General features: G+C 42.2%; 1 protein-coding gene across 2 annotated transcripts in view; it reads right to left on the bottom strand.

The window, feature by feature from the left end:
- ITGA1 (integrin subunit alpha 1) overlaps nt 1–18942 on the bottom strand; it is an 880323-nt gene that overhangs the window by 674848 nt on the left and 186533 nt on the right. For both annotated transcript variants that reach the window (XM_085631246.1, XM_085631248.1), the window contains exon 2: nt 3761–3881. In XM_085631246.1, the coding sequence (XP_085487372.1) occupies nt 3761–3881 (121 nt within the window). The remainder of the gene's footprint in view (nt 1–3760; nt 3882–18942) is intronic.

Genomic DNA, 18942 nt, shown 5'->3' with positions numbered 1-18942 from the left:
AAGGACCAGGGGGACATACACTTATCCTTTGGATACTTTGCAACTACCCACAGCCCCCAAAATTATGACACGCCCCCTTCCTTTCGCAGCACATCACGCATGTTCACGTCAGAAGGTACCATCAGCATTGATCAAGCCACACATAAACACACGTTAGTGAAAGTAGGATATTAGAGGGCCGAAAACGCCCATAAAATTATAGTTAGGTAAAAAGAGGAATCTGCACAACCATGAAGACCGCCCCACTAGAACACTCACCTCTATCATGGTGAGGGAGGAGGACCAAATGACCCACAAAATAAAAATCAGGCAACGCATGTCAAAAGACTCATTAAGTCCTAAAATGACACCCAAACTGGGGCTTCCAACCAGTACCCCAACAAAAATTGTGCAAAATGGATGCACAGAGAAGCCCCACAAAGGGCAGGCACAGGAATTTCTGAGGCCGAGTAATAATGCATGTCTCTCTCTAACACGCTAACCTACAAACCACAGCTCTTATCCAACAGGTCTGTATCCAAGCTGCAAGTGCACCACCTGTACTGGGTCCCTCAACCTACTCAGTAGCTACCTCCGAAGTCCCAACGAGGCCCAAGGGTTCAGGCCAACAGAGACCACGGACTATTTTTTACAGACATTTTTTATAAACCAACTCTTTACACTGTGCCAAGCCAAAGACACCCCTGTATTCCAGAAAGCTGCAGATGACCCCTCCAGACACCATCCCAAGACCTGCAATGTTTAGAAAGTTACATAATACTGCCCCTTTGTACACCATCTGCTTGGCATGGGTGTGGCTGCATCCATCCGTAGCAAGAAAGCTGCTTGGTCACATGGAGCCTACCTTGACATTTCTACAGCACTTGAATAGGGACCTTTCCCCCCACTTACACTTATGCTGAACCAAACGCTAGTACTCCACACGCACTTCACAGCACACTCCTACACAACACATGGTACCAGCACATGACCGCTGTGGGCGCCCAGACATTGGCTAAGTGATGCAATGTCTGCTCACTGATAGCCCATGCTGTGGGCACAGACAGACTTTACTTATCCCAGGAAATAGTCCCAGAGAAAGCAAAATGTCTCATCCACCTGTATCTATGCAAGATGGGCTAAGGTATAACCAGTAGAGAAGAACCGCATAGAATAGTGATAAACATTTCCAAATATGAAACCAACCCCATAGCACTACATCTTTTTCCTGAGCCCAGCAGCATTCATACATAACTAGACAGAATGCATAGACAGGACAACATAGGGGAGGACACTGGTTGGCCCAGAGATTTTTCAGAAAAGAGATTCTTGGAGGTAGCAAGACCACCGCACCAGTGCACAAACATGTCCACTTTGGCCTCTGTCTGTGGTCCAGGGTGGACCTTAGCATATCTGGGTCAATATTCTTTAATAATAAAATAGACCCCAGACATGGAGTTCGAGTGCAGAGCCATTCACCTTGATGAAACCAGGGAAAATGAGTCTAGAAGGGAAGGGTTGAATGCCAGCCTATTTACCCCATGTCAGAAAAACTGCAACACTGAGATAGATAGGTGCACATGGTTAAAAGGTTTGGGGCAACCCCTGATTGTACAGAAACATACACTGTATTCCTTGTGTTTTAGAGGCAAAGGATTGGTGGCACTTGGCACCAACGAACATTGAGAAGCAATACTTCACATACCAGACTTGCAATGGGTCACCTCCGTGTTGATGGACATGTACCGGAAATTTGCGGAGTTTGCCTACACCCAGTTCATCCCCTGATGGGGCGTCCTCTGCACCCTCGTAACCATACACACCCCAACTCTGGTCATCCCTGGAGTAGATCTAGCCAAGTAGTACCAATATTCACTGCAGAAGTAATCGACTCTATTGCATCAGGCTTGGAAAAAAAGAACTGCTGATTACTTTGGCTGGGCACAGTACAAGGACATTCTGGAAGAATTCAGACTGTTTTCTGATACTCAAGTAAATGTAGAAGATCCATGCCCTTCTTCACCTTGCAAATGAAACTGAACACCCACTCGTTACAAATAACTTGGTGGGAGCTACTTAAAATGATCAACAATACTAAGTTCAGCCTAAATGCTATCAAGGATGAACTTAGAGCCATCTGCCTAAAGGTGATGCAACATCGGTATGTGTTGGACTTGATAAATGCGATTGAGGGTGGGGTGTGTGCAAAAATTGGGGCTTCCTGCTGTACTTTCATCTTTGGAAACAACCTAGAAAATGAGACACTGGCTCTTGCCATCCACCAACTGTATTGTATACAAGCTGACATGAAGAAGGAGGCAGGTGCCCCTGAGCAAAACTGGGCTGCAAGGGTACCTCTGTTACTAGCTGGATTGTTTTTGTGCAGGAAGGTTTACCTTTCTGCACAAAACCAATCCTAAAGGGCATTTTCCTTTTTCTATGTATGATGAGCTATGCATCATGCATAGAAAAAGGACGTAACAAGGAGAAATAAAGATCTTTCTCCTCGTTATGCTTGGGTCAGGGAGGTGCGCAATTTTGGCGCAATCCCATGTTTGCAGACCTTTGTAAATATGGGACTGTGTCAAAATCCATGGGTGGATGCATGTGAGTGCCAATGCTACACCCATGGATTGCCACCTTGTCACAAGATAAACCAAGGCAGCAATATGCGCTTCCACTTATTAATAAATTTTTTTACAAAGCCTGTCAAGGGATCGCAAATTGGCCATTGCGCTTGTGTGACTTTGTAAATCTCCACTAACATTTTGCGTTGTGGCTGCGCCAATGCAAAATGTTAGTAAATCTGCCCCTAAATATATTAATGTGTGCATTGTTACCAACTAACTCATATGAAGGCTACACACCATCCAAAATACACCTTAGGAAAGTCCACTGGCTCAATACACGGGTGTGCACATTTCAAACTCCTCTGCAATACCTATAAAGCACTCCACAACACAGGTCCTGTCTACCTGAATAGTCGCAGTCATTTTCACCAAACTTCCAGACACCTCCACTGTGCTGGTCTCTATTAGCACAACCCCATGCATACACTAAAGCAAAGCAGGGGCTGAGCCTTCTCATACCTCACAACTCCCACAACACATTAGTGCCTTTCTTCTCTCTCCTTCTTTGCAATAAGCTGAAGACTTGGATTTTCTAGTAAGCCCTTGAGGTCGGGCCTCACACACGGGCTACAGGACACCTTGATACCCTCCCGGGTGATCAGTGCGCTATAAAACACCCATAACATAACAATGTTCAATTTGTAAAAGAGTAAAAAGAGTAAGTGCAAGGGCCCAAAGTTTTGCTCAGAGGCCCGCAGCTGGTGCTAGCAAATGTCAGGATTGCCCAATACCACCAAAAGTCTTTTTAATCCACCATGAGACGCTCTGTGTCCAATTATCTTGCTCTTGCAGAATTCAGCTTTCTCCCTTTGTTGTAATCTTACCATCTTTTACTTTCTTCTTCTTTCCCCCTTGTGTTTATTTCTCTTTTGCTCTGTGTCAAAGTCTGATGAGGAACATAAGTGCCAGCCCCCAAAAGAGGGTGCTGGTGGGCCCCACCTGCAACCACAGACTCAAATTAAGCACTGCCCATGTGTGACAAAGTGGCAAATTCAGGTGCATAATAAGTCTTGTATTATTGAAAAAAATATGTAACTAGTGTGCCAACTTTCCAAACTAACATAGTATATTTAACCTTTTTTTTATTACAATAACATAAACAATAGGCGACACTATCAACAAGTTGTAATGCATTAACCATGAGCACTCACCATTTTCCCTCTTCATTTTCATATTGTTGAACTGTATACCCAAACATGTCTTCTACTGGTCCACTGAAGGTTAATGCATTTTTCACATCAACATTGAATGAAAGAGCATGTTGTATCAAAGCTGCAAAAAGGAAACAAAATTGTTGATATATTTAGATGATTTAGATGTGATATACATTTCACAAATGTGCAAATGCACACTGTATACAGAACTGAAGTGTCAGAAAAGAAGCCTGGACAAACCCGGATCTCCCTGGCGCATCACAGACTAGTTGGGGGAAACGGCCACTACAACGCGGCCATTTCCACGCATTACTATAACCATGCATGCATCACAACGCATGCGTGGTTACAACGAAAAGCCTTTACCACGCATACCTTTGCTATGAAATACGTCGTAAAGTCATGTGTGCTAAAGTAAAAAACAAAAATGGGGGGATTGGGTGGGCTTCCTTCCACAAAATAAAAGTGTGGGCTAAAAAAAAGGGGCTCCTGTTTCCAAAGTATAAAGAAAAAGACGTGGAGGCAAACGGCATCGTAAGAGGAAATGAAAAAACACTTCTGCTTCCTCTTAACGATGTACAACGTCACCACGGAAGATCAAGGAGAGGAAAGGTAAGGAGGAATGAGGGGGTGGTGTCGCGGAGGTGTAAATTTAAGAGGTACATGTTTAGGGTGAAAATCCTTTAACCTGAAAATGCCCTTTACATGCATAGCTTAACAACGAAAATCGTTGTAAAAGTATGCGTGTAAAAGGAATTTTCGTGGTAAAGAATATGCGTGGTGATGGCATACGCATGCGTGGTAAAGGCATGCGTTACAACTGAATGCGTTGTAAAGTCATACAACCACTAGTTGGTATCCTATTTTACCTGATGACAGATGCAGTGGAGGTTGCACAGGAGCTTCTTTATTATGAAGGATCATCTTAGTCAAATATTGATTCCCTGCCCCTAATGCTTGCATTGGAATGACTAAAGGTGAGACTTCTGGAAACATCCATTAGGGTAGCTACCCCAATCTGAATAGTAAATTCTTGAAAATGGGTAGTTTGGTCACATATCCAAGTCCTGGGACCTCCTAATCACATGTTCTTTGAACTGCTTAAGGTGCAGAAATGTATCATTATCTTCAAGCCAACATCTTCATTCATTCACCAAATGCTTCTGATGAAAAGACACCTTGGTGACCAGTTCATTCTGGATCAGAAAATAAGCCCCTTTCTCATAGAATTCTAAATATAAGATTAAGGTGGGTCTGCTGACACCAACTTTATCAAGTGAACTCCACATGCAGCAACGTTTGTCCAAATAAAGGCATCTTTCGTAAAAGCAATCAAAATGTGTTAACTCTAGATTAATGTGCACCATGGTCGAAAAAATCTGGATTCTAGCGGGACTGAAGCATCAGAAGGGGCAATTCTGCAGAATTCCCAACATTACTAAAAATAGATATGTTATGCTATCTTTTGTTATCATTTGATGTGTCCCTCGTGACATCATTCACTTCAAAGACTGCTCCAAGGGGTAGTCCTGCAATTTTGGATGATACCAAATGGTCGGACCAACGGATGCGTAGAAAGTGTGGGTCAAATGACAGCAAAACCTTCCTAACCGATTTGGGTTCGTAGGTTTGCCTATATTTTGGGAAGTCTGCTTTCCAGAGCTCATTCTCAAGTCGAAGCCCTTTATTTACTTTTGCACCATGCACTGTCAAGGTGTCAACAACTGCGGTATCTTTCAATACTCTTGGCAACGATCTATGCCATCGCAATCAGTAATAGTGTAGTTGTTTGCCGGTGGTATGGGGAAAAATAATGTTTACTTTTTGTGACCTCAAAACACGAGGGCTGTGTTGGCAGCTCCCGTATGACACACTTTGCTGCCTCCTGCTGGTGGCAATGGAGGTACCTGCCTTTCCTCCACCTATGATCATTCAGATCCCGTTTAGAATGGATTTTATGGGTAGTACAAGCCCTTCCTGTGGACAGTTATAAATGGCTAAGCCTGTCTCCTGGTTCTTCTTACATGTTCACCAATATATGATGAAGTAGTCAATCACAATTTACTTATTCACAACTTAAAGAGGGGTTTGGGTATTTCAGGAAGGACTATTCTTATAAATCCTTCAACACAATTCAAGGATATTCTATAGTCAAACCTTTACACTTAACTTATGACGTTGCAGGGGGTTCAGAGGCAAAGTGATTCAAACTGACTTCATTTCCACTCAAGTGCACCACATACAACCACACAACCAATGAAAGAAAGCTCAAAAGAAACACCCCCAAAAAATAAATCAATGCCCACCTAACAAAATATCTGGCACCAATGGATAGACAGATAATGCACTAATACTTGAAATGAATTTAACAAAATCAATTCTTATTTACAGGGATCGACCCCCTTATCTGGAAATATGTAAATTCACTGCAAATAACCATAAACATTCCACATGTAAATCAGCCGTCCTGCTAGATCTTCACATCTGGAGCAGTTACTACAAGGTAAAAAATAGTTTGGCCTTGTCTGTTACTTCAAGATAAGGTGCAACAGTTGTATGTCTTGGAGAAAACCACCTCTGAGAGGTATATGTATGTGCATATTCTTAACAAGACATATACACAGAACACTGTGCAAATATCATGCCTCTTAGTTTTGCTCTTGAAAGTATCAACTTCATCTAGAAATCTCAAATTTCAATAATTGTATATATCAAATAGTGCACCTCTAATATTTTGAAATATCCTTCACTTGAGCTTTCTCACATCTGGAAATATCTGGAAAGTGCTCCAGCCATAAAGGCAAGAAGAATTAATCAAGCCGTTACAGAATCAGAGTGACCTCTCTACCAAAGTGGGACACTACTCTAAAGCCTACAGTGAATAGGAAAAATGTGGGGCTGCTGGGCTAGAATAGGGGTGTAATTAGCTTCTACAATGTCTGGGGGAAAATCAGGGGTTGTCTTGACTAATCGGCCTCATCACACTCACATTAGTGGATAAACCTTTACAGGTCATCAATCCTTTTGCAACGTAGATGACTTCAGGTCAGTTTTGCATGGCTGGGCTCTAATGTCTTCATGAAACCTTAAGAGCTCACTAACTTGAGCCGTCCTCTATGCAGTTTTCAGTCAGCTGGGACTTGTTATCGTCTTGATGGGGGACAGCACTCCTTTATGCTCTGGATAGGTCAAACGTCTCTTTTTTTAGGGTAAGCCAGAAGAAGAAGTCATCTCTCCAGACTTCTAGAAATTTTCCCAGCCTTGGTAAAATCGACCCCTTTCAGAGATCTATGAGGAGAGTATTTATCTAAAACGGCCAGTGGTGGGAAGCCTGGGCCGATAAGCTGGAGTGCTGAGCCAAGCAAAAAACACAGCCTCTTCTTAAGATTTCTTCCCAGGCTTTCTTAAGATAGGGTGAGAATGCTAGTCAAAAACTGGTCAAGAAAATATTGACTCCCAGCACAAAGAAAGAGGCCAGAGATGGCACAGCATGTTGATTGGACCTTGCACAAACTCGAAATCGTGAGCTGCACTCAGCTTATCTCTGGTCACATCTGCAGGCACTGCTGGGAAGCATTAGGACTAGTAGTGGTCAGTCTTGTGTGTTTTGGAAGTATTGTGGGCTTCACATCATGGTAGCTACAAAACAGTCAGTGGGGAATCTTATGTGAGAGCTGCCCCAAAGATGAGGAATTGGGTAACAATCATAACTACATTGCATTAAACCACTGTTCCCATCTCTGGTGGCATTCACAATCACAAAGCAGTACTCAGTGGTTGTTTTGAGGTCACATCAAAGTGAATGTAATGTAAGTGGTTCTTTCTTGAATCCAGATAAAGCTGAGCTAAGGTGGATTGGATCCCCTGAGGACAGTGCCAAATTAGGTATGCTGTGAGATTAATTACACATTGAAAAGTTATATATTCCTTTGTCTAAAGTATAAACTATGTTGTGTTCAGCAACAGACTGTAGAAGACTAGATTAAACTCTTAACTAATGGGCCTCCACCCCGCGCTGAGCCCTTGTTTGGCTATTAGAGGCAGTTTGCTCTTAGGGCTCCATACCTTTTTTCCACATAAGGTATCCACTCCAAGTTTGCGGCCTGTTTTTCCAACATCCCAGGGATTCTAAAGGTACCCAGGGTTTGTGGATTCCCTTGGAGGGGAGCAAGAACATAGGCAAAATCTAGCTAAATGTTGAGTTTTTGGGGAAAAATCAACCAATTATTCAAGATTTATAAAGAGTGGCAAATCACCCATGAGGGTCTCAAGGTGCGGCAAAAACGCTGAAAAATAGGGAAGAGGTGTTCTGTACAAAGGTGTCTGCTTCCCCCCCCCCCCCAGAAACGGCATCAACAAACGGTTTGTTTTGCTAAAGTCACCATCTTCCCATCTTTCAGGAACATGCAGAGCTTAATCAAAATAAAAAAGCTCATTTACCACAGTGTTGGCATGTTTCAAAGAGGCAGCCCATTTTTACTATTCTTTTTGCTCTCAATGGATTTACAGTTTGTGGTGGAAATCAGTGTGAAACCCAAGGGTGAGCCAGAAAAGTTATAGAGTTCCGAAAGTGAACAAAATTCCGAACTCAGCAAGCAGTCATATGTGTAGATCTCTAAAAGTTTTCCGCAAAAAAAATAAATGTTGAAATAAAGAAATATTGAAACTGAATAGGAAAAAAAAGACATTTGTGACAATGTTTTCATCTGTAACTTTACATCACAATGGCCATTTTACAAAACCATTATGCCATTACATCTGCTAGATACTTCTAGTTGCGGCGATATAGAGGGTTTATAGGTTCTCCGAGAACTCAAGGTAACCAGAGCAAACAACAGACCTGCACCATACAATGGTATTTCATTGTGTACCTAGTATAGACCAATTCATATAACTAAATATAGAGGGGCAGATTTATGTTCCCTGGCGCATCCCTGCAAATCAGCATGGATGCGCCAGGGAAGATGCGTCACGCAAGTTTGCCCTTGCGCCACCGCAGATGCGCCGCATTTAGAATGCGGTGCATCATGGCGCAAGGACAAGCAGATACGTGACACATCTGCTGGCGTAAGGTTGGCGCAGTGCTGAAGTTGCGTCGCAAGCACTACGCAACTCCAGCACTGTTCCAACCTATCCTATCCCTAACATGGTGCGTCAAGCCTTACGCCTGCTTCAAGCAGGCGCAGGGTTTTGACGCATCAGCGTTGGGAAAGTGACTCAGTGAAATCTTATAGATTTCACTGAGTCACTTTTCAGGGGCGTTCCTGCGACGGAACGCCCCCCCTGTGTCGAAACGCCCACGTGAAACCTGACGCAGGTTTCACGTGGCGCAGGGCTTTACACCGTGACGCATCTCCATAGATGCGTCACGATGTAAATGAGGCGCAGCGTGGCACAGGGTTTATGCCGCCGCTGCGTCACAAAAGTGACGCAACGGCGGTGTAAAAGGGGCGCAAGTCCCTCATAGATCTGCCCCGTAGAGTGAAAAATAGGTAGCAAGGAAACCTAAGTATTTCTGAAATGGGCACAAGATTTAGGAGCTGTGGTTATTTGTACATCTCTGAATGTGTGGGTATCTATACCAGCATAAGATTTAGGGGGTATTTTTCAAATATTTTTTTTTCTTACACACTGGCTTACATTCGGAAAGCACAAATGCAATGAAATCCAATTGGTAATAACAAAAGTTCCACTATTTTATGCTTCCACATGCCTTCCGATAACAATTATGATACATCACTTGTGTGGGTAGACCTAGTGGCTGTGGGAGGAAATGGCCCAAAACGCATAATGAATACATGCTATTTTTCATATCAAAACTGAACCTTTTTTTACAAAGTGGGTAGCTATGGATTTAGGCCACCTCGCTCAGCCATAACCTAGGTATAACTAGCAAACTTGAACATTTTAAAAAACTAGACACCTGGGGTTAATACAGTGAGGGGCCACTTGTGTAGCTCTCACCTGATTCATTTTACCCAGAATCCCTTGCAAACTTCAAACTATGACTAAAAAAACACATTTCCACACATTTATGTGATGGAAAGCTCGGGAATCTTTGGGAAGTCAAAATCTTCCTTCCACCCAGCGTTCCCCCATGTCTTCCGATACAAATGGTACCTCAATTGTGTGTGTAGGCCTAGTGACTGGGACAAGAAATGCCACAAAACACAATGTGGGTAAACCACATTTTTCCACTGAAAAGTAACCCTTTTTTTGCAAAGTGAATATCTGTGGAATTTAGGACTTAGCTCAGCCGGCACCTGGGGAAACCTAGCAAACTTGCACATTTTTCAAAAACTAGACACCTTGGGTAATCCAGAGTGGGTCGACTTGTGTGGCTGTCACCAGGTGTTGTTTCCGAAAATTGCTTGTAAACCTTAAACTTTGAGTAAAAAAACAAATTTTCCTCACATTCCTGTGATGGAAAGTTCTGGAATCTGTGAGGAGCCATAAACTTACCTTCCACTAAGTCTCCCGATAAAAACTGTTTCCTCACCTGTATGGGTAGGCATAGGGCCAGACACAGGAAACAGCCAAAAACGTAACATGGATAAATCACATTTCCACTCAAAAATTACAATTTTTTTGCTAAGTGGGTAGCTATGGATTTTGGGCTCTGGGGCTCTAGTGCAGCTGGCACCTAGGGAAACCTACCAAACTTGTACATTTTTTAAAACTGGACAACTGGGGGAGTATACAGATGTGTGACTTGCGTGGCTCTCACTGGGTAGTTTTACCCAGAAGCCCTTCAAACCTCAAACTTTGCCTGAAATCACACATTTCCCTTACATTTCTGTGATGGAAACTTCCGGAATCCACAGGAATCCATGAAATTCACACCACGCCACATTGAAATCATCTACTAAGATGTGGCTTGACACTGCTTCCTGCAAGGGCTCCATTAAACTAGACACAGTTAAGTTTTGGTTACACTGACATGCTCATTTTGGTTTCTACCAGCCATAGCCCTGAGAAGGACTAATTGATGATTGTCACCTTTACCCACTGACTTCTTTCACTTTGGGACACAGAGCCTGATTTATTGTTTTGACAAATGTAGGACATTTGTCAAAAAAGAGAATATCGCCTCCACCCGACTTAGAGCACATAGACATCAATACAGGCTGCAACAGTCTATACATTAACTTAGCACTTTTGAATCATATTACTGCATACACATACTCTCACCATATTTAACATGGTTAGCCTTTATACATTATGCACTAACACATTTTTAACTCCACAGCATCACCTCTAGGCGACATAGTATTTTGACCAAGTCAAACGGATTTCTTTGACAAGTACTGACTGTAGCTTTTATAAGTACATTGAGCAAGAGCTGCCCTTATGTCAGGGAGAACCGGGGCAATAAACTTGAACAAAAACAGTGGTTCACCTGATCTACCTTGATGCATACCTTTGTGAATCTAGTAGTACTCAGAGCATAGCAAATGACTTACTGGCACATGCATCAACAAAGACTTTTGCGATTCCTTAATTGCGATTTTTATGGAATCGCAATTAAGGAATTGCAAAAGCCTATGCATGTAGGAATCGCTATAAAAATAGCGATTCCTACAAATTCCTTAATTGCGAGTCGCAAATTGCGAGTCGCAATTAAGAAATGCCGTCCCATTCATTCCTATGGGCCTCCAGGCCCATAGGAATGAATTGGAGATTGCATGAGCAATTTGCGAGTACCAGTAGGTACTCGCAAATTGCTCTTGCAATTTCAAGGGTGCAAGGGTGTCAAAATGACACCCTATTGCACCCCTGAAATTGATCTGTGCACATATGTTGCACACACACATGCTCTAAGGGCATGTGTGTGCGCAACATGAAACTTTTGAAAAATGCACAAAAGTGCTTTTTTCAAAGTTTTTTGCAAATTACCATGAAGTTCAACTTCATGGAAATTTGCTCCCCCTATTAGCGAAATCGCTAATTTTTTCACTTCCATGCATTGCATTTAAGGAATCTCAATTTGGGATTCCTTAAATGCAATCGCAATTTAAGGATTCGCAATTTAGAGATTGCTTAAATTGCGATTTTTGCATTTGGGATGATGCATCCCAAATGCAAAAATACCGGTCGCAAAGGGGCAGATTATGAGAATCTGCCCGTTTGCGACCGGTTTTTACATTGATGCATGTGCCTGTTGATGCCCAATCTTTGTTACACAATTTTTTTGAGGACATGATAAATCCCTAACAAAAAGAGGTATAATTGCACAAAACACGAAAAGCAAAAAATTAGGCATATTCGAGTGGGGAAACAACTTTTACAATGCAGTCATTACAACAAAACATCCTTTACATCGCATGCCATTACAACGCAGCCATTACATTGCATGTCACTACAACACGTCATTACAATGCATGTCACTACAACGCATGCCATTACAATTCAGTATAAGGTAAGTAATGGGGAATAGTAATTTTCACCCCTACACTATCCAACTCTTACCCTACTGTTGCACTCACTGGAGTGGGAATAGTAATTTGTACCCCTACACTATCCAACACTTACCCTACTGTTGCACTCATTGGAGTGGAAATAGTAATTTATACCCCTACACTATCCAACACTTACCCTACTGTTGCATTCACAGGAGTGGGAACAGTCATTTTTAACCCTACACTATCCAACACTTACCCTACTGTGGCCCTAAAAGTGATATGCTTTGTACTGGTATGTGTTGTAATGGAATGCGTTGTAAATGTAGTTTCTAAAAAATGCGTTGTGATAGCATGCGATGTAAAAACATGCATTGTAAAGGATGTTGCGGAGGTAGGTCCGGGGGCAAGATGGTGGCTGCTTGACCGCTGTGAACATCGCTCCCTGACCGCTGTGCAACATACTTCGGCGAAACCCTGGGGAACCCTGGTGAACCCTTCTGTGTTTGCAGACTTGTTGGCAAAGACAACTGATAAGCCTGGATGAGTGCTCTGCAACACTTTATAGTACTGTTACGACGAGCAGCGGAGGTTTTCGTTGATGGTGTGCTGAGATTCAAAAACGGATCGTACCTGCCGTCAATGAAGGCTCTGCTTGCCGGGAGGCTTCAAAGAAGGTTTAATATCTGCAGGATGGCCACATGGACGAAGCCCCAGTGAAAGAAGGAGTGACCAGCGCCAAGACACTCCCTGCTCCCAAGAAACCGGCTGCTTCCAAGGGGTTGGACGCTACTCGCCTGCTTAGCCAGGAGGGGGCGGAGAGCAATGGCAGAGCTCCCGGCAGTGAGCAGCGTTTCAACGATCCAGCAGTCAGGCCGAAGACACAGACCCAGACGGTGTCCGGGATGTTTTCTGTCAGGGGGGCAAGCGGCAAACAGGTAAAACCCCTGTCCAGGGACAAGATGGTAAATATATCGTCGGTGTGGGATGGAGACTTAGATATTAGCAACGTAGGAAAGGATTCCTCCAAGGCTTCTCTTGAGACTGCAATACCCGAAGCCCCCAATGGTAAAACTGGTGATGTTAACAAAATCAGTACTGGGTTTAAAGAATGCCGGGGGCAGGAAGAAATGGCAAATTTCGATAAGGTACAAACTGGTGATTTGGAATTGGCTGAATACACAGAATTTACAGATTATAGCGCCGATTTAACCAAAGTAGGCGATAAAATCTTAAGCACCCCAGATGGCGAAAACTTTTTCTCCTTAACAGATGACTCGGATCATATAATTGTAAGTGATCCTGATAACATTGAGCTAGATGCTACCGGGGAGGATAGCGATAGCCCCCCACAACAACGGACACCTTGAAGAGGGCAGTTAATCGCTCAAAAAAAAGGAGCTTTATTGGTTTGGAACATAGAGGTTCTCTCTCTGATACCAGCCAACCTGAACATTTGCAGTGGGACTATTCCGCCACTATGCTAGAGGCAGGAGCTGAGGAAGGAAATACGAATGGGACCCTGTTCAAAGACCAAAAAGCTACTGGCAACGGGATGGATCCTGCACCTTCTATGGGATCAATTTACGCTACATTAAAATCAATGCAGGTAGAGGCTCGACAGGAGCACAAAAGAGCATAGCTTGCAAATAAAAAACTTCAGGTTGCGATTCACAAGACAACGAAAGCTTGCTCAGAAATTGTTGCACGAACTGCTGCTTTGGAGGAACGTGTGGTGGGGCTCAAGGTTGGACTTGAGAGCACGAAACAAAAAGCTATGTCAAACGATGCTAGAATGACTGATATACTTTGGAAATTGGAAGAATCCGAAAATAGGCAGCGCGGAAATAATTTACGATTACTGGGTGTTGAAGAAAACGTGGAAGGAAATGATTTTCGTGGGTTCGTACTGAAATTATTCCAAGCAGCTTTTCCCGAACTATCACACTGGAATTGGGAAACCGAACTTCAGCGGGTTCATAGGTTTCCACTGATGCTAAAAAAAAGGCAGTGCCGGCCCAAACTCGAAACTTCGAGCTATTCTAATTTTTTTGGGAAACTTTTTATTGCGTCAGGCAATATTTGAGAAAGCAAGATCAGATGCAAAAAGATCGGTTGACGGGCACTCCTCTTTCGTACAGCTGGATTTCTGCCATACAATGGTGGGATGAAGATGGAGGCTCCACCAAATGATTAGCCCTTTCCAAAAAAAAGGCTGTGAAGTTTATTTAATGAATCCTGCACGCCTAAAGGTTATCTTTCAGGGAAATGTCAGGCTATTCACCTCAGAGATTCAGGCACAGAACTACCTGCAGGAATTTATAGGTGGCTGAAAAAACTTATCACAGCCAGCAACTGGGAAGCCGATCTTGTCTATACCGCGTTTTATGACAACTCTGCTAAAAGACTATAAAAGATTATAATTTATGTGCATGGGGTTCCACTACATGGGTTTGCCTTTTTTTCTTCTTTTGTTTTTTATTGGTCGGGAAATGATCTGGAAGCACAGTGGAATGCAGGAGGCATCACAAGGGTCTTTGGACCTTTTTTGCCTTAGTAAGGGGTGGGGTGAGGGAGGGGGGAGGGGGATGAGATGGATCCGATCTTTATAAGGGGGATTTGCACGGTGATGTTCTTTTTGGAATTTCTAGATATGTTTGGTACGGCCTCAGGGTATTTGAATTTTTATTACACTCTTGATGGGGAAGCTTAAAATTGCCTCTATCAACATTTGTGGGCTAAATGACCCCACTAAAAGGCACAAGATTAATCAGGATTTTCGGTTCCTGAAGGCAGATATTATCTGCCCCCAGGAGACCCATATAGAAGCTGGTAGAAGGAAGGTTATGGAATTTGATGGGTATCAACTGATTTCTTGGACCACGCAGGATGTAAGGACTAAAGATGTAGCAATATTTGCCCAGCGGGGTCTGGCTAATTTTTCACGATCCCTTACAGATAAATTTGGAAGATGAGTAATCTTACAATGCACATTTAATGACAGTTTGTTTACACTTTGTTCGGTTTATGGCCCTGTACTAGATAACCCAGCAATATTTAAATGGTTGAGCATAGAATTAGTGGGCTGGCCTCTCCCAATTATTTTATGGGAGATAGCTTATCAAGGGAGGAAACCCAAAGTGTACAAATCTTTATCTCAAGAGAATTTCATGGTCTATTGGACATATGGGCCCTACAAGAGGGAAATGACCCTGGATACACATATTTCTCTGCCCCTCATAAAAAACATGCAAGACTGGACTATGTTTTTGTTTCTCAGTGTATGGCTCAGGGCTGCAAAATCACCAAATTTCCGAGGGTAATGTCAGACCACAATCCTCTGGTATTAGAAGTCAATATTAAGTGAAAACTACAAGCCACACGCTGGACATTTAACAGGGTTCTGTTAAATGACAATGCTTACATACAACATATGGAGAGATGGATTCCTAGGTTCGTAGAAGAAAATTTGGGTAGCACTAGCATTCAAAAGGTTTGGGATACTTTAAAAGCAGGGATCAGGGGCGAAAAGTCTAAATTCTGTTGGGAGACACAAAAGGAGGAGAGGAATAAATTAAAGGTACTATATGAAACATTAGGGAAGGCATTAGGGAAGGCTGAAACTCATTTGTTTAAGGTTCTCACTGAAGGGGGGAATTAGGTACTGCTCAAACAAGCAATCACCAAAATTTCCCTTAATACATCAGTGGGTAAATATCTTGCTAGGCGGAGGAAACTCTATGAGAGTAAGGAAAGGGTGGGACATATGTTGGCAGTTCGTTCCAGAGAAAAGGAGGTTCAAACATGTATCAATGAAATTTTAGATCCTGATATTGTCTTAGTTTATGACCCTGAAGCTATACTACTGGTATTTCAAAAAATTTATCAAAAACTATATACAGAAGATATAGTAGATAACTGTGGGACCCAAGAGGAGATTGAGAGATATCTCAAAGAGATAAATCCAGAGCAGCTCACTCCCCAAGAGAAAGATATGTTAGAGGCATCAATAAGACCAGAAGAAATTCAAATGGCTATTGATTCTCTCCCACCTGGCAAAGCTGTTGGGACAGATTTTGTACCAGGCGAATTTTATAAAAAAAAATTGGATTCATCTGATTCCCCTGTTGTCCAAGATTTTTAACATAGTACAAGCAGGTGAGGCACCTCCTGACTCTTGGAAGGCAGCCAAGATCGTTATATTTTAAACAAAAAAAGGAAAATTGGCAACTGAACGTGGATCATATAGACTCATAACACTGATCAATAGCAATACGAAAATCTGTTAAATAATCCTCGAAAATAGATTGGCTTCGGTGATCAAGAAGCTGGTACCTCCTCTACAACACAGCTTTGTTCCAGGCCGGGAAACTATCGATCATATTCGCCGGACTATAGCCATTTTTGATTACGCCAAGGTTACAGGAGACCCTATGGCCTTAATTCTGTTGGATGCAGAAAAGGCATTTGATAGGGTCTCCTGGCCTTTTTTATGGGCAATTATGGCAAAAAACGGTCTAGGAGACGGATTTATTAAGGCAATCAAAAGTATGTACAAAGAACCAACTGCAAGGATAGCTATGATGGGGGGCCTTCTCTGGCTCAATTGAGATATCACAGGGCACAAGACAAGGCTGCCCTTGCTCTTCTTTACTATTTGCCATTTATATTGACCCCTTAATTCAGAAAATCTCAGAAAACCAAATAATTCAATATATACATGCAAAGGGAGGGGATATAAAAATCTTGGCATATGCTGACTATTTAACTATCATTACACCCAGCCCGTGTGCTGCCCTTTGGTAAACTTTCAGGTTATCATCTTAATGAGCATAAAACCCAAATTGTAATAAACGATAAAATTAATCTGGTTGACCATCGAATTGTCCAAAGTGCTATAATTTGGGTATAGAGATTAGATCCAAAGTGGAAGATATTGTGGATATCAATTTGAAACCATTGATTAAGAAAATCAAGGTAGACTCTCATAGAATAAATACTTTACATCTTACATTAGTTGGTAGGAGTAACGTAATTAAAATGTTATTTCTACCAAAAATGTTATACTACTTCAGAGCAATTCCTCTTGAGATAAACAGGTCATGGTTTTTACAGTTAACCAACTGATCTCGTGGTTTTTATGGGCCGGTCAACGTTCCCGCAGGGCCCTCAAATATATGACTTTAACTAGAGATCGGGGGGGCTGGTCTGTTCCAAATTTTCAAATCTATTATTGGACTTCAGTTTTGAAACAAATGGTCGATCTGTTGAAAGGGGAAATCGGGGGACATAGTTAAATATCTATTTATCGCTTAATTTACGGGGTAGAAGCCAAAGGGCTCCTCATGCGCCATATAGACTATGCTTATTTTCAGAGGGTAAAATTTAAGGTTTTGTTGGGAGCGTTCAGGGTTTGGACTTCCGTTCGGAAAAAGTTTTTGATTGGTCGGATTCATAGATATTCTCCTCACAACAATAATAAGTTTCAGGGTGAATACTTTAAAAAGTGGTGTAAGAAAGGGGTTCATAGGAGACTTAATGTCCGACACGGAAATATCTTCATTTGATTCAATAAAGGAAAAATTTGGGATTGGGAATAATCATTTTTTTAAATACCTACAGATAAGGGACTTTCTGTTTAAAAAGTTAACCTGCCGTAACAATATTCCTTTAATGGATTTAATTTTGGGGGGCAGGTCATTAATGTCTATGCTATATATGCTTATTAATAAAGGGATGGTGGATGATATGCCCAAACACATTGATAGGTGGCTAGAGATGATACAAGCTGGGCCGGGAGAGTGTGAGGACTGTCTCCAGCTTAGCCAGACAGCCTGTATTTCAGCAAGCTCGCAAGCCCAATGTTTTAAGACATGGTGCAATCTTTATATTACTCTGGCTCGAATCTATAGATGGGGTGGGATATCAGGGATACACTGCTCTCGGTGTGGAACGCTTGCTGCGGACAGCATTCATATGTTCGCCCCCTGCCCTAGACTCATTCAACTGTTGACCGAAATTGGACAACGTCTTGATACTATATTGGGATTTTCGGTTGAACTGACCCCTCAGGTTATATTATTAGGGATTAGTAGTCTTGAAATGGACGAACCCAATTGGAATCTGGTCTATATAGCAATTGCTGTTTATCGGCTATGCCTTACTAGTGTCTGGCTTGACCAGAATCCCCCCTCTATACATGTATGGTTTGGTAAATTACTTTCAGTCTATAAGTGGGAGACCTCGGTATTCAGAAGAAGGGGAATTAGGGTGCGGGAGAGGGGGCTGAGTATTTGGGAACCTTTAGCCAGATGGATAAACACAGACGAGGATTACTAGACCCTAGTGTCAAATAGTAAGGTACCTAACCCTGTGGTATATTAGGGAAATCTAGGGTGAGTTGTACGTATTGTTTTGTGCAACTACCTCTTTTTCTGTTTTTTCTTTATTTTGGGATCCATCTGGGTGGGGGGTGGAGGGGGGATATAAATCTATAAATGTGAACTTCAATTATTTCTGGTATTGTATAACCTGTCATATATTTTGTTTGTTTTGAAGTCCCAATAAATATAAAAAAAAAAAAAAGTAAATGATGTTGCGATATAAAAACTGCGTTGTAAAGGCATGTCTTGTTAATGTTTGCGTTGTAACGTCATACATTCATTAGAGTGCAAAGTGCTCCAGTGAGGAGAAATGATATTGAAGAGAAAGGGTAAAAAAATTAAAAATTACCAACTTTCACAAATGTATCTCAATAACATACAATTGAATGAATTCTGC

Source organism: Triturus cristatus, chromosome 2_1 (genome assembly GCF_964204655.1).
Source record: "Triturus cristatus chromosome 2_1, aTriCri1.1, whole genome shotgun sequence".
NCBI classification, from domain to species: Eukaryota; Metazoa; Chordata; class Amphibia; order Caudata; family Salamandridae; genus Triturus; species Triturus cristatus.
This window is presented reverse-complemented; position numbering and strand designations above follow the sequence as displayed.